Source organism: Cheilinus undulatus, linkage group 1 (assembly GCF_018320785.1).
Source record: "Cheilinus undulatus linkage group 1, ASM1832078v1, whole genome shotgun sequence".
In the NCBI taxonomy this organism is placed as follows: domain Eukaryota; kingdom Metazoa; phylum Chordata; class Actinopteri; order Labriformes; family Labridae; genus Cheilinus; species Cheilinus undulatus.
In genome coordinates, this window is record NC_054865.1 from 12788708 (window position 1) to 12809664 (window position 20957).

At 40.2% G+C, this 20957-nt stretch overlaps 1 protein-coding gene across 5 annotated transcripts in view; it reads right to left on the reverse strand.

The window, feature by feature from the left end:
• The window catches only part of LOC121527678 (enhancer of mRNA-decapping protein 3-like), a 43988-nt gene that overhangs the window by 13288 nt on the left and 9743 nt on the right, over positions 1 to 20957 (reverse strand). For all 5 annotated transcript variants that reach the window (XR_005993444.1, XR_005993442.1, XR_005993435.1 and 2 more), the window contains exon 4: positions 9437 to 9790. Coding sequence is in view for 2 of the 5 variants with exons in the window: in XM_041814885.1 (XP_041670819.1) it covers positions 9437 to 9790 (354 nt within the window). In the remaining 3 variants the exon portion in view is untranslated. The remainder of the gene's footprint in view (positions 1 to 9436; positions 9791 to 20957) is intronic.

Here is a 20957-nt window from a genome sequence, read left to right on the forward strand (position 1 = left end):
CATAAACAGTACAATGACGTGCTTTTCCAAAATGCTCTACCTTAGTCTCATCTAGGGGTGCACCAATCGATCGGCCAAAATCGGTATCGGCACTGATTTCCTTAATTTTAGGAGATCGGCGATCGGCCGATTGTTGTAAACAAGATCGGTGGATAAGATTGGTTTCATATGCCTCTACCTACTAAAATGTGAAAAATGAAAGACTAAAGGAACTGATATAATTTAGTAGTTTGGACAGCAATGCTTTAAACTTTTCATTTATATCTGAGAGAACTACCTCATGTGCAGTTAAAACAACAAGTTTGTATTGTTTCACGGGTATTGTTCAATGTTATTCAATAAAATAAGATTGGAACATTGAAGGTATATGCTGTCAGTTATAAAAAAATCGGTATCGGCCAAAATTGGAATCGGGAGGTCAGGCTTTTTAAAGATCGGTGATTGGCCAGAAAATTGCAGTCGGTGCACCCCTAGTCTCATCTGTCAAAAATGTTCTCCCAGAAGGATTGAGGCTTACTCAGGTACATTTTTGCAAACTCTTCTTCCGTCCACGTCCAGGGAGATTAGCTGCAGTTCCATGGTTGTAAACTTCTTGATTATATTACGGACAGTGGACAAAGAAATTTCTAGATCTCTGGAGATGGCCTTGTAACATTGAGATTGTTCATATTTTTCCACAATTTTGCTTCTTAAGTCCTCAGACAATTCTGGGCTCTTCTTTCTCTTCTCCATGCTTGGTGTGACACACACAGGCACACAACACAAAGGTTGAGTCAACTTTTATACATTCTAACTAGCTTCAGGTATTATATTTTGCCAGCACCTGTTACTTGTCACATATGGCTTTAAATGAGCATCACATGATGAAATAAAATGATTTACCCCCCCGGTTTTAAAAGGGTGCCAACAATTTTTGTTCTAGTTTTGTGTAAAATTATACCAATTTTGGCTTTTTTCTTCCGTTTTTTTGTGTTGCTCCAATGCACATAAATGAAATAAACACGTGTATATAAAAACATTTGTAATTGCAACCATTTCTGGGAGAAATGGTATATTTTCTTTAAAAATTCCAGGGGTGCCAATACTTTTGTCCATGACTGTATATGATGCTGTTGGTCTTTTGCTCTGACAAGAAAAAAACAGCAAACAAAAAAAAATTATGGACTCTTTCCAATGTATCCGGAGGATTCAAATATGGACCAGCTCTCCTTTAAATAGAACTTGAGGTATAATTGTGATAACCAGAAAATGAGCCCAATTAACCTCACCAATACATGCAGCTGCACTGTATGTACACATAAGGTGGGGGTTTTTAAAATGTCACTCTGGTAAATGAAGATACAAAGATGAAGAGCAAATGCTCTTCAACTGGTAGAATGCATGGCTTTGATGTCAGGGTGTCAAACTACTGTAGATGAAAATGCAAGACAAAGTCTGACATGCTAGTCTTGTAAAATTGTGGTTGTGAGGAATCTTGGACATTAAGTGATACTACAAGAGCATTTGTTGTTTGCAATGCTTCTAATCAGGCCCGCATTTGACTATAAGCTGTGAAGATGCAGTCTGGCAAAACCTGGCTGAATCTGTGTAGTCTGAGCTATCGTGCTTTGATATGTGGCCTCTTTTAACTTTGTTTGAGTATACATGAGTTCAACCTTCGATACCACTTTATTTCCATTTACTACTTAAAAAAACTGTCGTACCGTGCTGTTCCTACTACATGCTAACTGCTAAGCTAGCGCTGAGTTTCTCATATTTACATGAGAAGTGCCAGGGGAAAGCTCAGACAGGAAGGCAGCTGCCATTAACTGAAGCTAGTGGCAGGAGGTTCATCACAGTTTTAAAGAGCATCACAGTTTTAAAGAGCATTACAGACTGGGATTTTAAGCCCATTTTTACAAAAAAAAAAAAGACAGCTAATTAGTTTAACCTATGACTCATTAATCTTGCACCAGGTAATTCGGTAACCAAAGCTAATCGTTGAACTGTATGCATCCCTAATTCAATCAAGTTCAAAATACAGCACAATGCATGGACTCCTGACAGGAAATAATCACTGTTTCAACATCACCTTTCATCCTGAAGCACAGGCAAAAGGTCATCGAGAGGTCAGAGCTACTACAGCACCACTGATGAAGGAAACTTTTGAGGAAACCACAGAATTTGACATGAAACCACGAATCCTTTGTAGCAAACTTTCACATTTTAACTTCATGATCTATTCACCCATGGCAAAAGCAATAAAATCATGGAATCATGTCAAAATAATTTTCTGTTGACACAGTAACACTGTGACTTTGCAGTTCTCCCAAGATCTTGTGCCCTCTCGCCTCAAGCTGCTGAGGGCTGTGCTGCGTTGTGCAGCACTCTAGACACAGTTCCAGTGTGCGGTCAGAGCAAAACCGCAGTGCTGTAGAGTGTGGGGCAGCTGTTGTATGAGGAATTGGAGGAGAGACTCCCAGTACGTCAACCTTTTTCTCACCATGAAATCAGATCAGAGTTTGTCTAACAGGTGATTTATTCTGCTATGTAAAATGGTCAAATATAAGATATGCAGTTAGATATACAAGATGCTAGAATATAATTGATTAGACACAACATGTAAACTTTGGTAAAGTGATTTCTGTGCATGCCGCATTATTTGGCTGATGACTGTAAACAGGGATGATATTTGCTGATTCTGATGTAAAACTGAGGCATCTGTGCATCTCTTTTCATCCACTACCACAATATCACACTTGTTTGATTAATAGTATATTACTCTGTGGAATAAATACTTAGATCCCCTGCATTTCTGTGACTTGTCATGTCGTGCCCCCTAGCCTTGTCAGAATCACTCTCTTGTGTGTAGTTTTTCAATTACAGAACTACAACTTGACCTTTTATCACTGTACAAACTCAAGTGTGTGGAAACCTTTAAAGAGCCTGTGTTAATCCCCGGCTGTCTATTGCCTTTGGCACATTAGAGGGGTAATGAAAGTCAAGCTGGGGGAACTGCCCAGCTCAGGATCCCTTTGATAAATAAAGCCGCTGGGAGGCAGTTAAGTCTTTAATGGCCTCCTACAGATCTATGGACTGGTAGCTGAGAACTTGGTGGCCTCACTAGAGTGCACAAATTTATACTCACACACTTATGTTTGCTAGCACACACCTCATCCTGCAGTGAACTCTTGGTGGACTCAAGTACACCCGCAACTTTTCACCCTTGCATGCAACACGGACAATGACACACACCCTCATACACAGCATAATTACACACAAACACAGACACTCCAGCCATGCATGATTGAAAATCTCTTATCTTTGGATTTGTCCTGCTCCCCTCCCACTATTCTTTATTGATGCCCCACAAAGACTGCTCAAATGTTTGAGTGGGAAGTAGAAAACTAGAACATACCAATCCTCACGTGAGTGATAAGCACAGTAAAGTCAACTGCTTCTTGTCATGCAAACTGCTGCCTCCAGTTCCAAGTTGAGGGGAAGTGGGAGTTGCACTAGTATACACTAATTGCTTTTCAACCACCCCACCAGGTGCACTTCTTAATAACTCTCTTGCTGAAGTTGCGGGTACCAAAACAACCCCTCCTCTCCTTCCACACGCCATCTCCTCCTCTGTCACACTCTTACACATGCAATGATTTATCCACACACACAAACACATGTCCCACACACACCCACTTTCGATGTGATGCGAAAACAATGTCAGCAGGCAACTAGCAAAACCGGGTAGCCATGAGTGTGCAGCAGTGCTAAAATAAACTGAGCTGGAAGCAATCCTTCAAGCATGACAAGGGAACTGACGGGACTGAAAGCAATACACGCTGGCTGGATGCGGGCCATGTGTGACTAAGACTTGAGTTGGGATAGGGAGGGTTAGATGAGGCTGCTGCTCTGCTCCTTTCTGCAGCACTGCAACACATGAACTTTGTTGACTTGCACCCTGAGAAGGCAGAAAGACAGGGACTCAGAAAATTTTTAAAAAGTGTTAACTTTTAAGATTAATATCTTTATTTCTGATATTCATGCTGACTCTTTCTGCTTTTTTAACAGCACGTAAAATCCTTGATTACATGAGACTTTCTGTTTCACTTCAGTGAGTAACTCTCTTCACTTTGTCTGTTTAGACGTGCCAGACTGAGGATGACTGCAAATGTTTCTATTACATTTGGATACTAAACAAAAGCTTTGATTGCAGATGCCAGAAACATTTTAAAAAGGTGTCAATCATAAGGTTTTGACAGGTGCATCGGATAGGAAAACTCCCTAACGATAAGGAAACTGGAACAGTTTGCACATAGTTGATTACGTTTTTATACTTCCAGCTTGTCGGTTCTGAGACATGGCCTCCATCTGATCAAACGTGTACAGGGTTTTGACGTTTTTTAGAGTAAATTATTCTCTACAGAATGAGTGGGCACAAACTCCCATGGAAGCACTCCAAAATCTTGTGAAAAGGCTTTCAAGAAGAGTGGAGACTGTTATAGTTGAAAAAGGGGAACAATTCCATTTTAAAGTACATGTAATTGAATACAATTTCATTATAGTCCATTGGTTTCAGATTGTCAAATATTTTTGTCCATATGGTGTAGTCACTCTAGGTGTGCATCAAATAATAAGGTTAACATCTAAAATTAAATGCTGTTTTAAAGAAATGTATTTTGAATATAAAAAAGGGTCCAAGAGTGAATAAAAATCATCAAAATAGAGTTTGACTATCTACAAAATCCATCCTTGGCCCCATCAGCAAGGTCCAAACCCCCATATGCCCCCATATCAAGGCAATTATAGTTGGGTAGATCCTGGAGATAGTATTTCTAAGTCACGCGATTAAGGTTAGGGACTTTTAGTTTGTGATACTTGGCACCCCTGTGGACAAAGTGGTACCCTTTTTTTTTTTTTGCTCTATTGTCCCATTCAGCTCACTTTGGTAAAGCCACTGCAGTATCTCCCTGCAGACGAAGTGATGTAAAATATGTCCACTACTGCTCCTTTATGTCTAATTTCACCTTTAAAAACTCACAGTTAGCTCAGTGGACATGTCAAAAGTCATCTTCACCTTGGGTTATCAAACTTCCACCTTTTTACTGTCATCTTATTTCTTTCCAAGCCATAGCAAGTTTCTTTTTTTGTGATTTTAAGTTACTGTTAAAATCAACAACCCATTTTTAAAGCAGGTCTGTATTCACCAGGAAGTCAATCCCCCTTAGTTTAAGGCAGCAGAAAAAATCAAAAATGACACAGAATCATTTTCAAAAGCAAATGCGAGGAATGTTGAAATGTGCTTAAAATGATGCGATGGACTGCAATTAATTTCAGAAAATCTGGGATTAAATGAGATTTTTAAAAAAAATAACTTTTTGACGGCCCTAAGCAAAATTATAAATCTTGTTGCTGATGGTCTTGTTTGCTTTGTAGCCAATAAAAAGGCATAAGAATTATTTTAGTCTGTTTCGTAACCTGCTCAAGACTTGTCAGCGAGGCTTTAAAATACATTATTATTCCATGTTTACTGTGTGTTTCCAAACCTCCAGTGACAATGAATTTCACCTGACAGTCTGCGGTTTAAAAGCAAAGATCATAATGCTCATTTTAAAACTATGATGTCTAACTTTGCAGATTGGTAATGTGTAGTGAAATGACAAAAATGTTCAACTTTGTATGCTGCTATGTCTAAGTTGATGCAAAATCTAGAAAACAAAAAAGCACAGTAAGCATACACAGAAGAAAACCAGTTGGCTGAGTTGCAGTTGGTGTTGCAGCCTGTCATTGTTGCACGGAGGTTTCACTGCACAGCTGGAGTCAATCACTCTGCAGGAAAGAAAGACAATAGCAGAACTAAACTTACACAGACTGCGACTTCTACAATAAACAATAGTCTATAGAAACAGGCCTGTTAAGCTGCTCTGCCAGCGCGTTATGGCAACCCTAACATACAGCTCCGGCACTGTGTTTTTCTTTCTCCATTCTCGTATTGCTGATTTATGTTTACTGGCAAAGTTTCCAGGTCAAGAGCACCGTGGTTTGTTCCTACTTCAGAGGTGCTGTTTATGTAAGGCTGTACAGCGGCGTACTAATTACAGAGTGCAGAGGATAGAGATTATGATGACAGCCCTGGGAAGCAGACCTGCCTGAGCAGTAAGAAAAGGAGGCTGTGTTTGGCAGCTGTCTGCAGGATGGTAGGCAGCTCCTCCTGCTGAGCTGTGCTGTGTTTTTGTAATGGGATACAGTAAAGGATAAAAGTCCAAGAAATAACATCACAACAACAAATGACCTGTGACACAGAAAACTATCTTCAATCTTCATTCAGTGTACTCCTACTCTGCAGGACAGTGAGACAATTCAAACATTTCCTTGAATGAACTGCAGAGATTTATCTGAACTGGCAGGAACAGTGAGAGGTAATGTTAAAGTTTTTGATACTTCTAGATGCCATGGGTTTTAAGCAACAAAATCTTGTCTTGGCTGACAAGCAACACCACAAGAGTGATCCTGACCATATCATCACAGTCCGTCATCAAGGCTGTGTCTGCAACTGTATTTACAGTGAAAAAGTATTTGCCCCCTTTCTGATTACTGAGTTTTTTGCATATTTATCACACTTAAATGTTTCGGATCATCAAACCAGTTTTAATACCTCACAAAGACAACCCAAGTAAATACAGAATGCAGTTTCTAAATTATGATTTCATTTATCAAGGGAAAAAAATCCAAACCTATCTGGCCCTATGTGGAAAAAGTAATTGCCCCCTGAACCTAATAACTTGTGCCACCCTTGGCAGGAATAACTAAAATCAAGCATTTGTGATAACTGGTGATGAGTCCTTTACATCGCTGTGGAGGAATTTTGGCCCACTCTTCTTCACAGAATTGTTTTAACTCAGTCATATTTGACAGTTTTCCAGGATGAACTGCCCATTTAAGGTCACACAACAGCATCTCAAGTGGATTTAAGTCCGGACTTTGACTTGGCCAATCCAAAACCTTTTGTTTGTTTGTTTGTTTGTTTGTTGTTGTTTTTTTGAGCCATTCAGAGTTGGACTTGCTGCTTTGTTTTGGGTCATTGTCCTGATGCATAACCCAAGAGTGCTTGAGCTTGAGGGCACGAACTGATGGCCGGACATTTTCCTTCAGGATTTTCTGCTAGACAGCAGAGTTCATTGTTCCATCAATCACAGCAAGTCTTCCAGGTCCTGAAGCAGCAAAGCAGCCACTTAAAGCAGACGACAATGGTTTTGTTTTGAAAGTCAATGCTGCTACCACAAAAACAACAGCCGTGGACACAGGCCCTTTAGTGCACAAATACATTGGTATTTGGTATACAGCACCAAAAGTCATTTGAGCAATTACATCTGTGCAGGAGTTTGCATGCAGGTCTTTGTGATCTCAGCAAAAAAGTTAAAAAATTCTGGCTGCTAAAACTTCTTTTTTGTTGCCGTAGTATGAAAACTTTTATCAAAAAGATCAATGGCATTTTTTCCACACTGACACAGCACCATGCATCGACTTTCAGGTTAGATATCAAATTAATTTCATTGTGTTGGTATTCTATCAAAGTTTAAGACCTAACCTTGCAAAGCAGATGGATACGCCCTTTCCTTGTTTCTCACTGGTGAATCCATCTTGCAAAGCTCCTGTCTGAACTGTTTGGTCCCAGTTAGAAAGTGACGGGACTAATAAGCAACGAGGGGCAGTAATTTCAGCGGCGGCGGAGTCATGACGTAAGCAAGCGGCAAAAAGAGGCCGGTGCGATTATGGTGGAAGAGATTAGTGTGGATGCTGCTTAAGCGCCAGTTTTATCAGAACTTGACAACATTTCTTCATTAAAAGAAGAACAAAGAACAGCAGTGAGTTGTTTTTTCAAAAACGAAAAAAGTCGTGTACTGACATGTCTACAGTCGCCATGGTTCGCATTATTTCTCGATAGCTGCGCACCTCGGTCGCAGCTATGCCATGTGTTTTGTTGCTCTGATTGGCCAGTAAAGATGTGACAGACAGAAAGTCAATCCAATCACACTCCGAGTTTTTTTCAAAGCCTCTGCCCTTTCCCAAACGCTTAGTATTGAAAGTTTTCCAGATAGATATGTGAAACAAATCCATCTGGTATGTCAGGTTAGTGAAGACCCTAGTAAGGGGTTATTTATAATGTTCTAGCTGCTTTTATCACAACAGCCCTGTCAGCAACTTTATATCACAAATGCAGGAAGGTGGTTTCTCCTTCTACTTCTAGTAAAACCCACACTCATATGACAAATCACCCACCATCCATCCATCTCACTACTCCTGCTCACACCTTGCACTCCGGGCCTGTGTTAGCGTGCCTCTTACTTATTTAGCGTGTGTATTCACTAGTTATGTAACACGGGGGTTTCTAGAGTGAAATGAACTGTGAAAAAGGACGAGTTCTTCATCTCTGTGGGTTGCCAGGGGGTCAAAAGTCCTCTCCATGATAAACAGTAACCAGAAGGACACTATTCCAGTCAGTCAGTCTGACCCAGGATGACCTTTCTTCAACCAGCGGGACAGATTGGCGTCATGTCCACTGTGACCTGTTATAGCGTGTTGTTTTCCTCATTGTGTTCAACAGAAAAAAGACACCACAGCACATTCCCCAGTGAGATCCTCTCAGTGCTGGGTTCAAGTTTGAAAAGGTTGAATTTTTAAAGTTATATCGAAAGCTGACAATGTGTTTTAAAACAATGTTATGAGATAAACACGTGGTAGCTCTGGTCAAAGTTTAAACAGTGGAAAAAGCTTTTCATCCAAAGCAAACACACTACGCTCAGAATGCTGACATGATCAGTGATAAAATGTCCCAATCTATCTACAGTGTAAACTGTCTCATGTGTATTGACATCATAGTGAGTGTGGCAAATGAAGTTTGAAGCAGGGTGGCATGTGAGAGCCACTTGTTAGTAAGATGGAGATGAAAACGTGAGACGACTTAAAAGCACAGGAAGGACTACTTTCTCTCCTCATATCATGTAAACAAAAACATCACACGACAAACGTGCACTGTGCTGTCTGATGATGTTCTGTCCACAGGCTAATACCTGTTTCTTTCTTACTGGAATATCAACATCTGTTACTTATGTGCCCAGGAGACTTAACCACGAGGCCACTGCCGCCCACTTATTTGAGGATTTTGGCTGATGGTTGACATAACACTTAACCAGTCAGCCTTAAAAGTTTTTTGAAGGTCCTTCACTTCTCAAACATTGTCCATGTAGTGTTGCTCAGATGGATATGAAATATGCAGTATCCCATGTAGTGGATAGGGGAACTGTCACTCTGGTATGTCAGTTTAGGCATTTGTGTACATTATGCAGCTTCAATATTTGTTGAACACTATAAAAAAGAGTAACAGAGCAGCATGTCATTCGTACCTTAACAATTCCCTGGCTCCATATGTGTGTTTGTGCATAAATTTTGTCCTTACCTGTACAGTACTCAATGCCCCCGTGCTGGGGCACTGTGATCTGCCGATACGTGACCTGCTTCCCCTCCAGAATGTTCTCATCATGGCGGTAGGTTAGGGGCCTGTTCTGGCCCTGTGCGCTGTGCTGCTGTGATCTGTTTGTGTGGCTGCTGGTTCCATCAATCTGGGAGAAGACGGCAGCTTTGTCGAACAGAGCCAGGTTCCCCTCGAAGTCAAAGTCTGTGTCCAGGTCCTCATCCGTCCCGTCTCCGAAGCACTCGTCATCCTTTTGTCTCATAAACCCTCCAGGTCCCCCGTTCTTCATGCTGTTTTTCTTTTGTGTGGGCACTCTGCTGTTTGATGAACCTGCTGGAGCTGAAGAGAACAAAGACATAATGAAGTTTCCAGAGTTTGATAGCTCTTGTAAAACATTTTTATTTACTGCTGCCATTTGAAAATTTCAACTGTTTCTTGTCAAGTTCAATACCTTAATCTAAATCTCTTAATGTACTTTATATCAAAATTACTGATCACAGCACATTGCCAACTCTCTGGGTGAGAGGAGTCACAGGTTGAAAAAATGTATTATTCCCTCCTTTCAGTTTTTGATCTTACACCTTAACGTGGAATTTTGAATTTATTTCTAAATTTCTGCTTATTCAGAAAGCGCAAAGTTAACCAAAGTCAAATTCCTTTTATCAAATTTCTTGTATTTTTACAATTTCAGTCATATGCCTAAGTTTTAGGCATGTAGGGAGCTAACGATTCATCATGGGGTCCAGCATGCCAGGGCTGGAAAGGGTCAAGATGGCCAGAGTCGAGCTCAACACATGTCAACACACTGACACTCATATGTGTTACTCAGCAGCCACAGTAATGCTTGACAGCATCTCTTTAGTCCAGGCCTTTTCACCCCTGGTAATATTCCTGGAGACAACCAGCAGTTTTTGGGCCACTTGAACATCTACAGCACAACCAGGGGCATAGCAACCCTACTACCTTCCCTGATGGTGCCCTAGGTCATGCTTACTGACCATATCCTGACCTCCTCACTCTGCACTAAAGGTGTGTATTTTTTTTTTTTTTTTTTTTTCTTTTCAACAGATGATAGTCCCATGCCCTGGTAATATGCAATAAAATCAGAGGACAACCGGGGTTGTGTCGATCCATCTTCCTGTCTAATGGTGCCCTCAGGCAACTTAAGCCACATCTACACCATACTTCAGCCTTAAGTTTTGTCCCAAGTATGCCTAAAAGTTCTGCACAGAACAGAAGTTACTGCATTAATGTTTCCATATTAACCCGTCATTAACCCCACTTCTAAATTAACTAAATCTCTACAAGAAGTTCACAGTTGTGATAAATAGGCAGCAGTTGGCTTATGGCTAGTTTAGGTGTGAAATGCGCAGAGGCTTTAGTTCTCCAAGCAGACAGCCAAGGTTTGACTCATGATTCCTTTCCCAAATACCGCAACACAGACTCTCCTCTCTACTCACTGTCCAATCTAAATAAAGTCACAAAACCCCCAAATTACTGTAAAGTTTAAAAATAATGACAAATATTAAACTATAACATCCACTGAAATGTAATTATAGTGGCATACAACTGCATTACAGAAAATCAAAGGCTTATTGTCAGTTCTAGAAATACCCCAAAAAATTAAGAGTATTCTCAAAAATCAACCTGAGGATGATTTGGTTAAAAAAAATGTATTTATGCATACATTCATTTAAAAAAAGGGTGATTGTAGAAGATGGAATGATTTGGAGTAATACATTTTAAATTCAACTTAATTTACAAGGAAACGTCCCAACAATTGGGATAAAAAAATGGTTGTAATTCATAATGTATGATAACCAACAGCTTTTGAGAAGTGTCCCAGAACTTAATTTTATAAAGTCAAGGTTGCTGGGTAACAAAAACTCATATCTAAGCAAGGTTATGTCAAATTTCTTGTTAAAAATATCTCGTAGTGAGTGTTATAATATGTATTATATCATAAGTCACAGTTGCCTTACAAGTCACACAGACATCTTATTTCAAGATGTAAAATGAAAAAAATAAGGTCTGAACTGCTCATCATGAAAAACAAAATCCAACTTGTACTTAAGCGTCTTCATATAAGATGTACCAACTAATTCAAATACAGATGTCTCTTTCATGACACTCACAGGTGAATTTTTTTTTTGCTGCGTGGGCCATTATTACAAACAATGCAGGCCATTCTTTCATCCTGAAATAAGATTTTTGTTTGGACTTGTTTGATAATTGGGACTTAAATCAAATTTAAAAATATATTTTTGATAAGAAATTATCCAAGTACATTTGCTTATTACTGAGTTTTTCAGTGCGTTGGCTACAGCAGGCCAAGCTTGGCTTTAATCCCAAGACCAAAATGTAAAGATTACCCAGAAATCCTCCCCTCTCTCAGGTCTGCTACATCCTAATCGCCCTGAATGAGTTATGAGCCATCACACCATACATCACAATGTTGTGTAAATGCTGTAATCCACACACACAATGAGTTCCTGCACTCAGCAGTCTCAAATTGTGACTGGATGCTCGAAACTCCTTTCATCCCGTGTAACTGCGACTGTCGACTCTTCTCCTCCTCTCACGGTTAGTTACTATAACTCGCCGAGAACAAAACACCGCTGACACACTAAACATACAATGGCTGACTGAGCGGTTCTCAATAAAGTTTACATACATGTTAGCACAAACAAAAAAAAAAAAACCTAAATGAACAGAGAACAAAAAAAAGCAAAACTGGAAAAACCTGGCCTTCAACCCCAACCATGCTGAGCTCTCACGCTAACCAGGAGACAGAGAGGCACAGTCGCACGCTACTGTCACTGTGACAGCTAAGGTACTTTGGACTCTCTCACGCAAGACACTGGGAGGCTCAGTCATAGTACACTGCCATTGATACAAAGACACTAACTAAGTATGAGCTAATTTGAGCCCTGACTCAATATCAAATGGAGCCTTTAAACGGCCGCACAGAGACAGGCGATCAGTCAGCGGTGAGCTGTGTTCACAAACCTGCTCTGAAGACATATTGACTGGGATATTAAAGAAAGTATACTCTCCTCCTGAAATGGACATGAATACTGTTAGGTATAATATTGTAAGAATTCAAAAAAGGCTGTAAAACATCATTAGCACTGAGAAAATGTGTTGGGGTGAAGGAGATGGGTTTGTGTTATCAGTGTGAGCAGCTGTAAGAGCTAATCACCAGCAATGAACACAGTCTTTATTTACAAGGAAGTGTTTTGTCATGCTATGATTTAAAATCTGAATGAAGTGGGCTGAGCTCCAAGTCAAACAGGTTAATGAATAACAAGTAGCAAGACAGAGAGTGAACTGCACTGATTTCAGTACAAACAAACTTAACAGCACAAATTAGTGCAGCTAGAAAGACCTGGAAAGTTTAAAAATATGAACAGGAATTCTGGGAAAATCCCGCTGATAGTAAAGTCATTTTTAAAATTATCTCTCAGATTCAAAGCATCTCCTTCCTACAGGCCAATGACTAAATCATGGCTGGAGGATGCCCATTTCTTTTTCCTTACTTATTTTTGTGTAGGAATGCATTTACAACTCAATTTCCAAAAAAGACGGGACATCATGAATGTAAGGGAAAGCAACATGTGATGATTTCCAAAAAGCAAAAAGGCAACATATCATAGTTAGAAACCGAGAGCCTTCATTGTCTTTTTTAAATTTATATGCCCAATTTGAGTTTCGTGCCAGCAACACCATTCAAAAAACTTGGGACAGCAGCAACCAGAGACTGAAAAAGTGAGAAATGGTTAAAAATAGCTGGTGGACATGTCACAGTTAATTAAGTTAGTTACCTGATTGCTAGTTTAAAGAATCTTCATGCCAAAGAAGCTGATTTTATCTGATGTTAAGATAGGGAGGGTTTCATCCCTCTGGGGAAGTAAGGATAGTTAACTGGCTTTTCTTCAGTCTTGTCACTCATTAAAAATATTATGCATCCATCCGTTGTCTATAACAACTGTCCCATTTGGGTACAAGGAGTCCATTCCTGCTATTATTTATCATGAGGTGGAAGAAACCTTCTACACCTTAGTAGGGCTGAACAATTTGGAAAAAATTGTGAGTTGCGATTATTTTGACTTTCAATTACTTGTTCAGCCCTACACGTTCGACTGGTGTCCAATTAACCACAGGGCTGACATGAAGGGATAGACAAGCAGGTACGCTCACAAGTTAGGGTCCATTTACCCTGAAAAAATGTTTGGGCCAGTGGGAGGAAGACTAAGCAAGCATCCAGAGAAGCCACACAAGTACAGGAAGAACATACAAACTCCACATAGAAAGGCCCTGTTTGACTGGGGATTCAAGCCAGAAGCCTCTATAGTGTGAGTCGACAGCGCTAACCACACCCTCCAGCCCCTTTGGACCATTATAAAATGTTAGGCTGAATCCCAGTTCTCCCCTTAACCTTCAATCTTAACCCTCAGTCTCAAAATGCGCGTTCCCGCGAAGTGCGAGGGCTGTCCCAATTCTCCTGAGAGTTAAGTTGAAGGGCAAGTTTGAGGGCTTTATCTCCCTCAATTTTGTTCCTTGAGCTCCCTTGGTAATGAGGGTTATCCCTCAAAGAAAGATGGTGACGAATGTGGGGAAGAAATCGGGCTATAAATAAAAATTTCTTTGTACATAGAGATCTAAAAATGACAAAAACCACTCCAATATCTTAGTTTAATGTTATTTTATGGATTATTTGCCTTTTTGTAGCATAACATTTACCTTTATTTTTACGACTGTAAGTCAGTAACCGTGCCGTCACGGACAAGCCTACGAGTTACAAGTGGTGTTTTGTGTTACCTAATGGCCTTGTTATATGGTGACTTTCAGCTGAATATGTCTGTGGTTGTGGTGTTATACATGTTATTTGGTTGAATATTAACACGTTCTCGTTCTTCTTCTTCCTCTGAATCGACAGACTACGCAGTTTTGGCACATTACTGCCCTCTACAGTCTGAAAACATAACTGCTATCAAGGGGTGTCCCATTTCTAAGTCATGAGATGGCCCTTACACTTGGTTCTGAGGGTCGAGTTAAGACTGAGGGTTGAGCTTGAGGGTAAGATTGAGGGTTAAGGGAAGAATTGGAATTCAGCCTTAGACAGCTTTAATCCTATAAAGCAAGAATGGTAAGACATTACACCTTAAAATTTACAAAAAATTAGCCAATTAGTTATGTCTGCACACCTCATGAACTAAAGATTTTTTTTTTAAAGATGATTTTTGACCTTTTTCCCTGCTTTCGGTCAGGACAGGAAAGTTGGTAGTGTATAAAATCAGAGAGAGAATGGGGAATGACAAGCAGGAAAGGAGCCAGATGTCATAATCAAACGTGCCCTGCCTGCATTGAAGACTAGCTTCTGCACACGGGGTGCAACCCCTAAAGCTTGGCCATCTGTGCCCTGTGGACAGAGGCTGTTATTCTCAAAGTGGGTGGCCTTTGTTTAAGTCTGACCAATCACTTCTTTCTCATATTTGAATCCCCTCTCTCTCTCTCTCCCTGGTTTTTAATTCTACCCACTGTTGTACATGAATAAAGACATAAAAGTCAAATTTAAACCTTAAAAAATACAGAAACTGGCTGTCTCATGCTTATATTGTTGCTTACAGCGATTATGCTACAGAATGTAAACAGGATCCTGATTCCTGTCCTAATGTTTGTTAAAGTTACTGCTGAAATCACATTTCACATGGGCAATGCCCCCCCCCCATAAAAAAGTGGGCAAGTCAAGAGTCATCTGCACCTTTTGTTGCAATCCATCACAAATTCTGTTTTTTACTGGTGAAATTCATGTTAAAATCTTTGATCTACCTATAACTACACTTAGTTTAAGTAGAGAAATCCAGAATGGCAACATTTTTGAATGCAAACTTTAAAATTATAAAATTAAATAAAAAGGATGTGATTAATCACAATTCAACTAAAGATATTTTGAGATTATTGTGATTAATTTTTCAGTAATTACAGCCATAGTTTCAGTAATTTCAAATCATCCCCTGCTATTTTTGTTTACACTTACCCATCATTTCAATTTATTTTGGAAATAGTTTTGTATAGGTATCCAAATCTAAAAGTCTAAATCGATATCCAGCAACTTTGTCACACATTATGACAGGAAACTAAATAACGATCAGAGAGAGAGGGAAAACGTAGCAACCTTGCTTGTTGAGAAATGACAGCCATTGCAGAGAGATCACAGTGCATGAATCTTTCAGCAGGGTTGTGAAGCGGAACAAAACATGGATGCAGAATCTTTCTGCAGAACTTTTCTAGAAAAAAACACTAAGCTGATGACAGTGTTTCTTCATACTCAGAGGAAGCATGGCGGTTATGGGAAGAGTTTCATAAGAGCTCTTCTAAAAGGCCTTCTTAATGAGGTCTTTTAGGGTCTGAGGAATTCCACTTTAAGAGGAATCATTTAAGAAAGTAGTTTCTAATTCCCATCTTACTCTCCCAGAAAGATCAATGGCAGATATTCAGAAACCATTTGTGGAATCCCTGATCTTGTGTAAGCAACGGCCCACCCTGCTTTCCCTTCTTTGTGGCTGGGGGCTTCTTGGGAGCATGGCATTGCGTGTGAAAGCAGCAGCCCTACCCAGGCCTCTCAGCACGTTGGCCCTGTGAAATTTGGGCATTAGCTCCCTGGCCACCAGCCTGAGAGCAGCAGATTAAAATAAAAACTCCAAAGGTAAACACTGCTTCCACAATTGATATCGCTTTGGCCTTTCCGAGCACACTGGGACAACATGGCTTCCTGTTGGCGAGGGGGTTGGGGGGGGGGCTGGTTTCCTGTGCTGAGCAGGAGCGAGAGAGGGAAGAGAGCAGAGGAGAGAGAGAGAGAGAGGGGACAGGAGGGCACGGAGGCACGAACGCCAGGCTTCTCTTTAGGAGCAGACACGGAGAGGGAGGGGGAATGTTTATTGATCTTAGTCACACACATATTGTAAAGAGGAACTTTGGTACAAGGCTTTAGCACGCTATGGGAATCCCAGGGGAGGGAGGGTCATAGCAAGACACTGTTAGGTCCCATGCTTCAGCTTCTTTACAGACACACACAGGGAGAAGCTGCTGGGCAACTAGCTGTGAGTCTTTCAAAAAAGAAATGCATACTGTGATAGGGTTGTACCAGAGCCAGAACTTCAAAGTGAAACTAGTAAAATATGCTGAGGTCTCAAATAGTCTCAATATACACAGAATAAGTCTCAGGCAACCAAATCATTTCATTTCTTGCTTTATAAGTGAATTCCTGCAAATTTCTTAAAATGCACAAATTTGTTAGCAGCTTTTTGGCACCAAAGAACTGATGTTACACAATGTCACCTTCTTTGCTTTCTGGCAGTTTATAAGAAACAAAAACTTAATTTCTGTTTCTTCTTGAGAAGCCCAGAGGACTTGAAAAAGCAAGGCATTGCCAAAGCTGTGATTCTATTTGGACCACTGATCCTTTCTCTTTCATTCCCATCATTCCCATCACATTATGGCTAAAAACTGAAAATCTGAAGATTTCCTAAACGTTTTCAATGCTATTCATCATCAAAACACAAAAATTAGCTTTGTCATGATACAAACATTTCTAAACATCTATACAATGCATATAAACACGCAACAGTGGCGCAGATGGCCTAGTTGGTCCCAAAATAAATCTTAAACACAAAAAGATTACAAAAGATTACAAAAAATGACCTTCACTGAAAGTTTCTAAGAGCACAGTGGCCTCCAGAATTCTCAAATGGAAGAAGTTTGGCACAACCAGGACTCTTCCAAGACCTGGTCACCTGCTTAAACTGACCAATCAGGGGAGAAGGGCCTTAGTATAGGTGACCAAGATGATGGCCTAATGGTCACTCTGAGCTCCAGAGATCCTGTGTGGAGATGGGTCAAAGTTCCAGAAGGGCAACCATCACTGCAGTCCTCCACTGATCTGGGCTTAATGGCAGAGTGGCTGGACAGGAGCCCCCCCCCCGAAAGACAACTTGGAGTTTGCATAAAAAGCACCTAAAGGACCCTCGGACCAACAGAAACAAGACTGAACTGTTTGGCCTCAATTCTTAAAAGTTGTCAGGAGGAAACTCGGTACTGCTCATCACTTGTGCAATACCACCCCAACAGTGAAGCATGGTGGTGGCAGCATCATGCTGTGGGGGTGTTTTTAATCAGCAGGAATGGGATGGGCTGATTAGCTGCATAGGGCAAAGTACAGAGATATCCTCAATAAAACTGTATCAGTTATTTTGCAGCCTGATGCTACAATCAGGCTGACACATAACATTTTAAAAAGTGAAGGGGGTCTACTAAACACTTTCTGAATACACTGTATGTATTGCTTTTGCACACAACATTTAGGGTTAGTCAATTAGCTTAATCTTGGTTTTCCTCTTATTGTGTAATGCCAAAAACCAAAACTGAAATTGAAACCTGACTAATCGCGTAGCACAACTTCCTCGTATTTTGTGAGCCTCATCTTCCATTTAAAGGAAAAACTCAGAGTCAGAGGTCAGTTTTACAACCTGGCTGAAGATTATAACACAGCCTTCATTAGCCAACTCCTCTGACCTCTGACTTCCCCATTGTTCAGTGATCCTGAGTGTGAAAGTGAGCAGACTGTACTGATTCCTGCCGAGCCCACAGAGCCGTCCAGTCAGACTTCCTGCTGAGTGGATGTTGACAAGAGGAAATGCCATTTTTAACATTTATCTAATCAGGAAGGTTGAGTAATACACTCTTTTTTTTTCACAACGGCAGGCACAGCTTAGGATGCAGATGTGATATTCTGCATCGTGTGTCTCTGTACAGCTCAGACATGTGACTGCAGAACTCTCACAGCTGGCATCCCATTTTAAATACTATGACCTTTATGTAATTTACTAAAAACCCTAAATGTTGAGTTTAGCTGACAAAAAAAATGAATGTTTTGTTGTTGTTGAAAAACTTCCAAACATCTGCAGTTATATTTGAAGTGTTAGTTATCTTTAAGCTCCTTTTTAGAGTTTTTAACTAGTTATCAGACTGAAATGTATACTGAAGCATTTTTTATAACCTAAACTACTAAATAAAACCATCAGCTGCAATACTAATTATTCATTTCTATGTAATTATTTTTCATGCATAAAACTCTTTACTGAGAACTGCTGAACATGATCTGCTCACATTTTTATAGCAAAGATTCATGAGTGATACATCTGGCTGTTAACCTTGCAGAGCAGATGGATCGGTCAGATTCCATGTCTGCCATCAGGCAAATCAATCTTGTAAAGCTCCAATCTGAAACAGCTCTGCCTGGTCTGAGAAAAGACCAGACCAATCAGCATCTTTTGAGGGAAAACAAGCTAGTAGCCATGGGGGGGCTTCAATTCAAGGAAGCTGACAGTAATGGCTGCTGCTGGTGTAGTGATTAGCTCGGGTGTAGCTATAGTATAACATTAGTTTAATCAGAACTAAACCACACAGAAAAGCTCTCTTCACTCTTCTCCTGACCTGTTGCAGCATGTGTTTGCAGTAGTTATAAGGGGGTTTAGTTGTACTGCAGGGGTGTTAAGTGGCTTTCACACTAGGGGCCCGGTCCCGGATCCGAGTGCACTTGAGCCCAAAGTCCAGTTTGTTTGGGAAGTGTGAATGCAAACGACCTGCGCCCGGGCAGTGATTTTAATCATCCATGGCTGTTGGATGGACTTTTTGCCGGATCAAAACAAAAATAATATTCGTTCAGGTCATGACCTCAGTGGTTGCCATGGTAGCTTCTTCTTTATTTCTCCTCCTTTGCAGGGTTGTAAACCAGCTTTGTGCATACTGCCACCTGCTGTTTTAGAATGAGTAAATACGCAAGTGCGCCTGGGCACGGTTCGATATTTTTAGGGTGAAAGCAAGCCAAGGGGTGGGGGGGAATCCTGCCCCGGCGCGGTTCGATAAAACTTGGCCTAGTGTGAAAGCACCCTTAAACTTGAGAACCGGGGGCCAAATCCAGGCAGTGGTACAGTTATACCCACCCATAGGACAAGATCATATCATATTTTTATTAAACTGGCCCACCAATATGAGGTCTGTAGATTTCCTCCAGTATAAAAATGTAAACGTTACCTTGGTGATTTAAAATATACTGGTCAAGTCATAAAAAAATGTAAAAATAAATAATTAGCTAAAAAGTCAGGAATGTAGGAATGTGTGGTTTTATTTTATATTTTCAATTTTGCATAAGACGAAACTTGATTTTTTTTTTTTACCTTTGTTAATTCATATTTTTAAATTCTTATATCATATTTTGACCTTGATTCAAATTTAAAATTTTAAGCTATATTTTGACCTGTTTGACTCATTATTTTGAATTTCATCTCAATTTTGATCTTTTTAACTCCTAACTTTGACTTTTAACCCCTGCTGTGATTCAGTTTGAGAGTCAAGCTGGAGACATGAACACACACGTGTCACTTGGCAGCCAAGATCAAGCTCGACAGCATCTCTTTTGTCTGGGCCTTTTCACCCCTGGTAATACACCCAGAGACTGCTAGCTGATTCTGGGCCCTCTGGACATCCACAGCGCAACCAAGGCCTCAAGGCAACTGTACTACCCACCCACGTACCCTAGGTGGTGAATGTGGTGAGTATCACATTCACCCCTTACTTCGCCCTACAGGTGTGGACTTTGTTATTATACTGATTATTTTCCCATGCCCCCGGTCTGATCCTTCCCTATGGTGCCCTCGGGCAGCTCACTTACCACATCTACGTCTTACTTCAGCTTCAACCCTTAGCCCAAGCATGCTTAAACGTTCTGCACAGTATTGTAAATACAGTTACGACCTAAGACTTCTGTCCTTTAAACAGACACAGCAGACACAGGTTAAGTTGGTCCTGCCTAAAACTCCACATTACAACACACTGACGATATTTACAGAAAAGTAGGCTGAAATGTTTATGTTTATAAATCCAATAAATTACATTTAAAGCTAATATCTTACTAAAGTAGTGATATCAAGCTGATAAAACTGTACATTACTACTTGTTCTAAAGTAGATTACCTCAAAAAGAAAAAAGATGGTACTTGACACCCTAAGGTCAGCAAAATCAAGCTTTCCTGAAAATCATAAACACATATGATAAAGAAATTAGGTAGTTACTCACTTTTAGGTTCCTTTTTAGCTCACTTAACAGAAAAAAAAAAAAATCTTTTTTGTTAACAAACTAGTAGAGCACTTTCAACCAAAACAGCGGTTCTCAACTGGTGGATCTGGACCCAAAAGTGGATCATGGAGCTGTTTCAGTGAGATGCAAAGGTGTACCTGGACAAAAAAAAAACTGTGCCAAAACATCAATGATATACAGAAGCCATTAGTGAATATACACTCGTACAATTTTTTAAACTTAGATGTCCTGTGATATTGAAAACATTTTGTTTATCATGATAAGTTCATTTTTGACATCTCCAGAATTTCTTTTTTTTTATATTTACCAAAAGAGACAAACAAGATTGAGAACCACTGTACTAGATTAT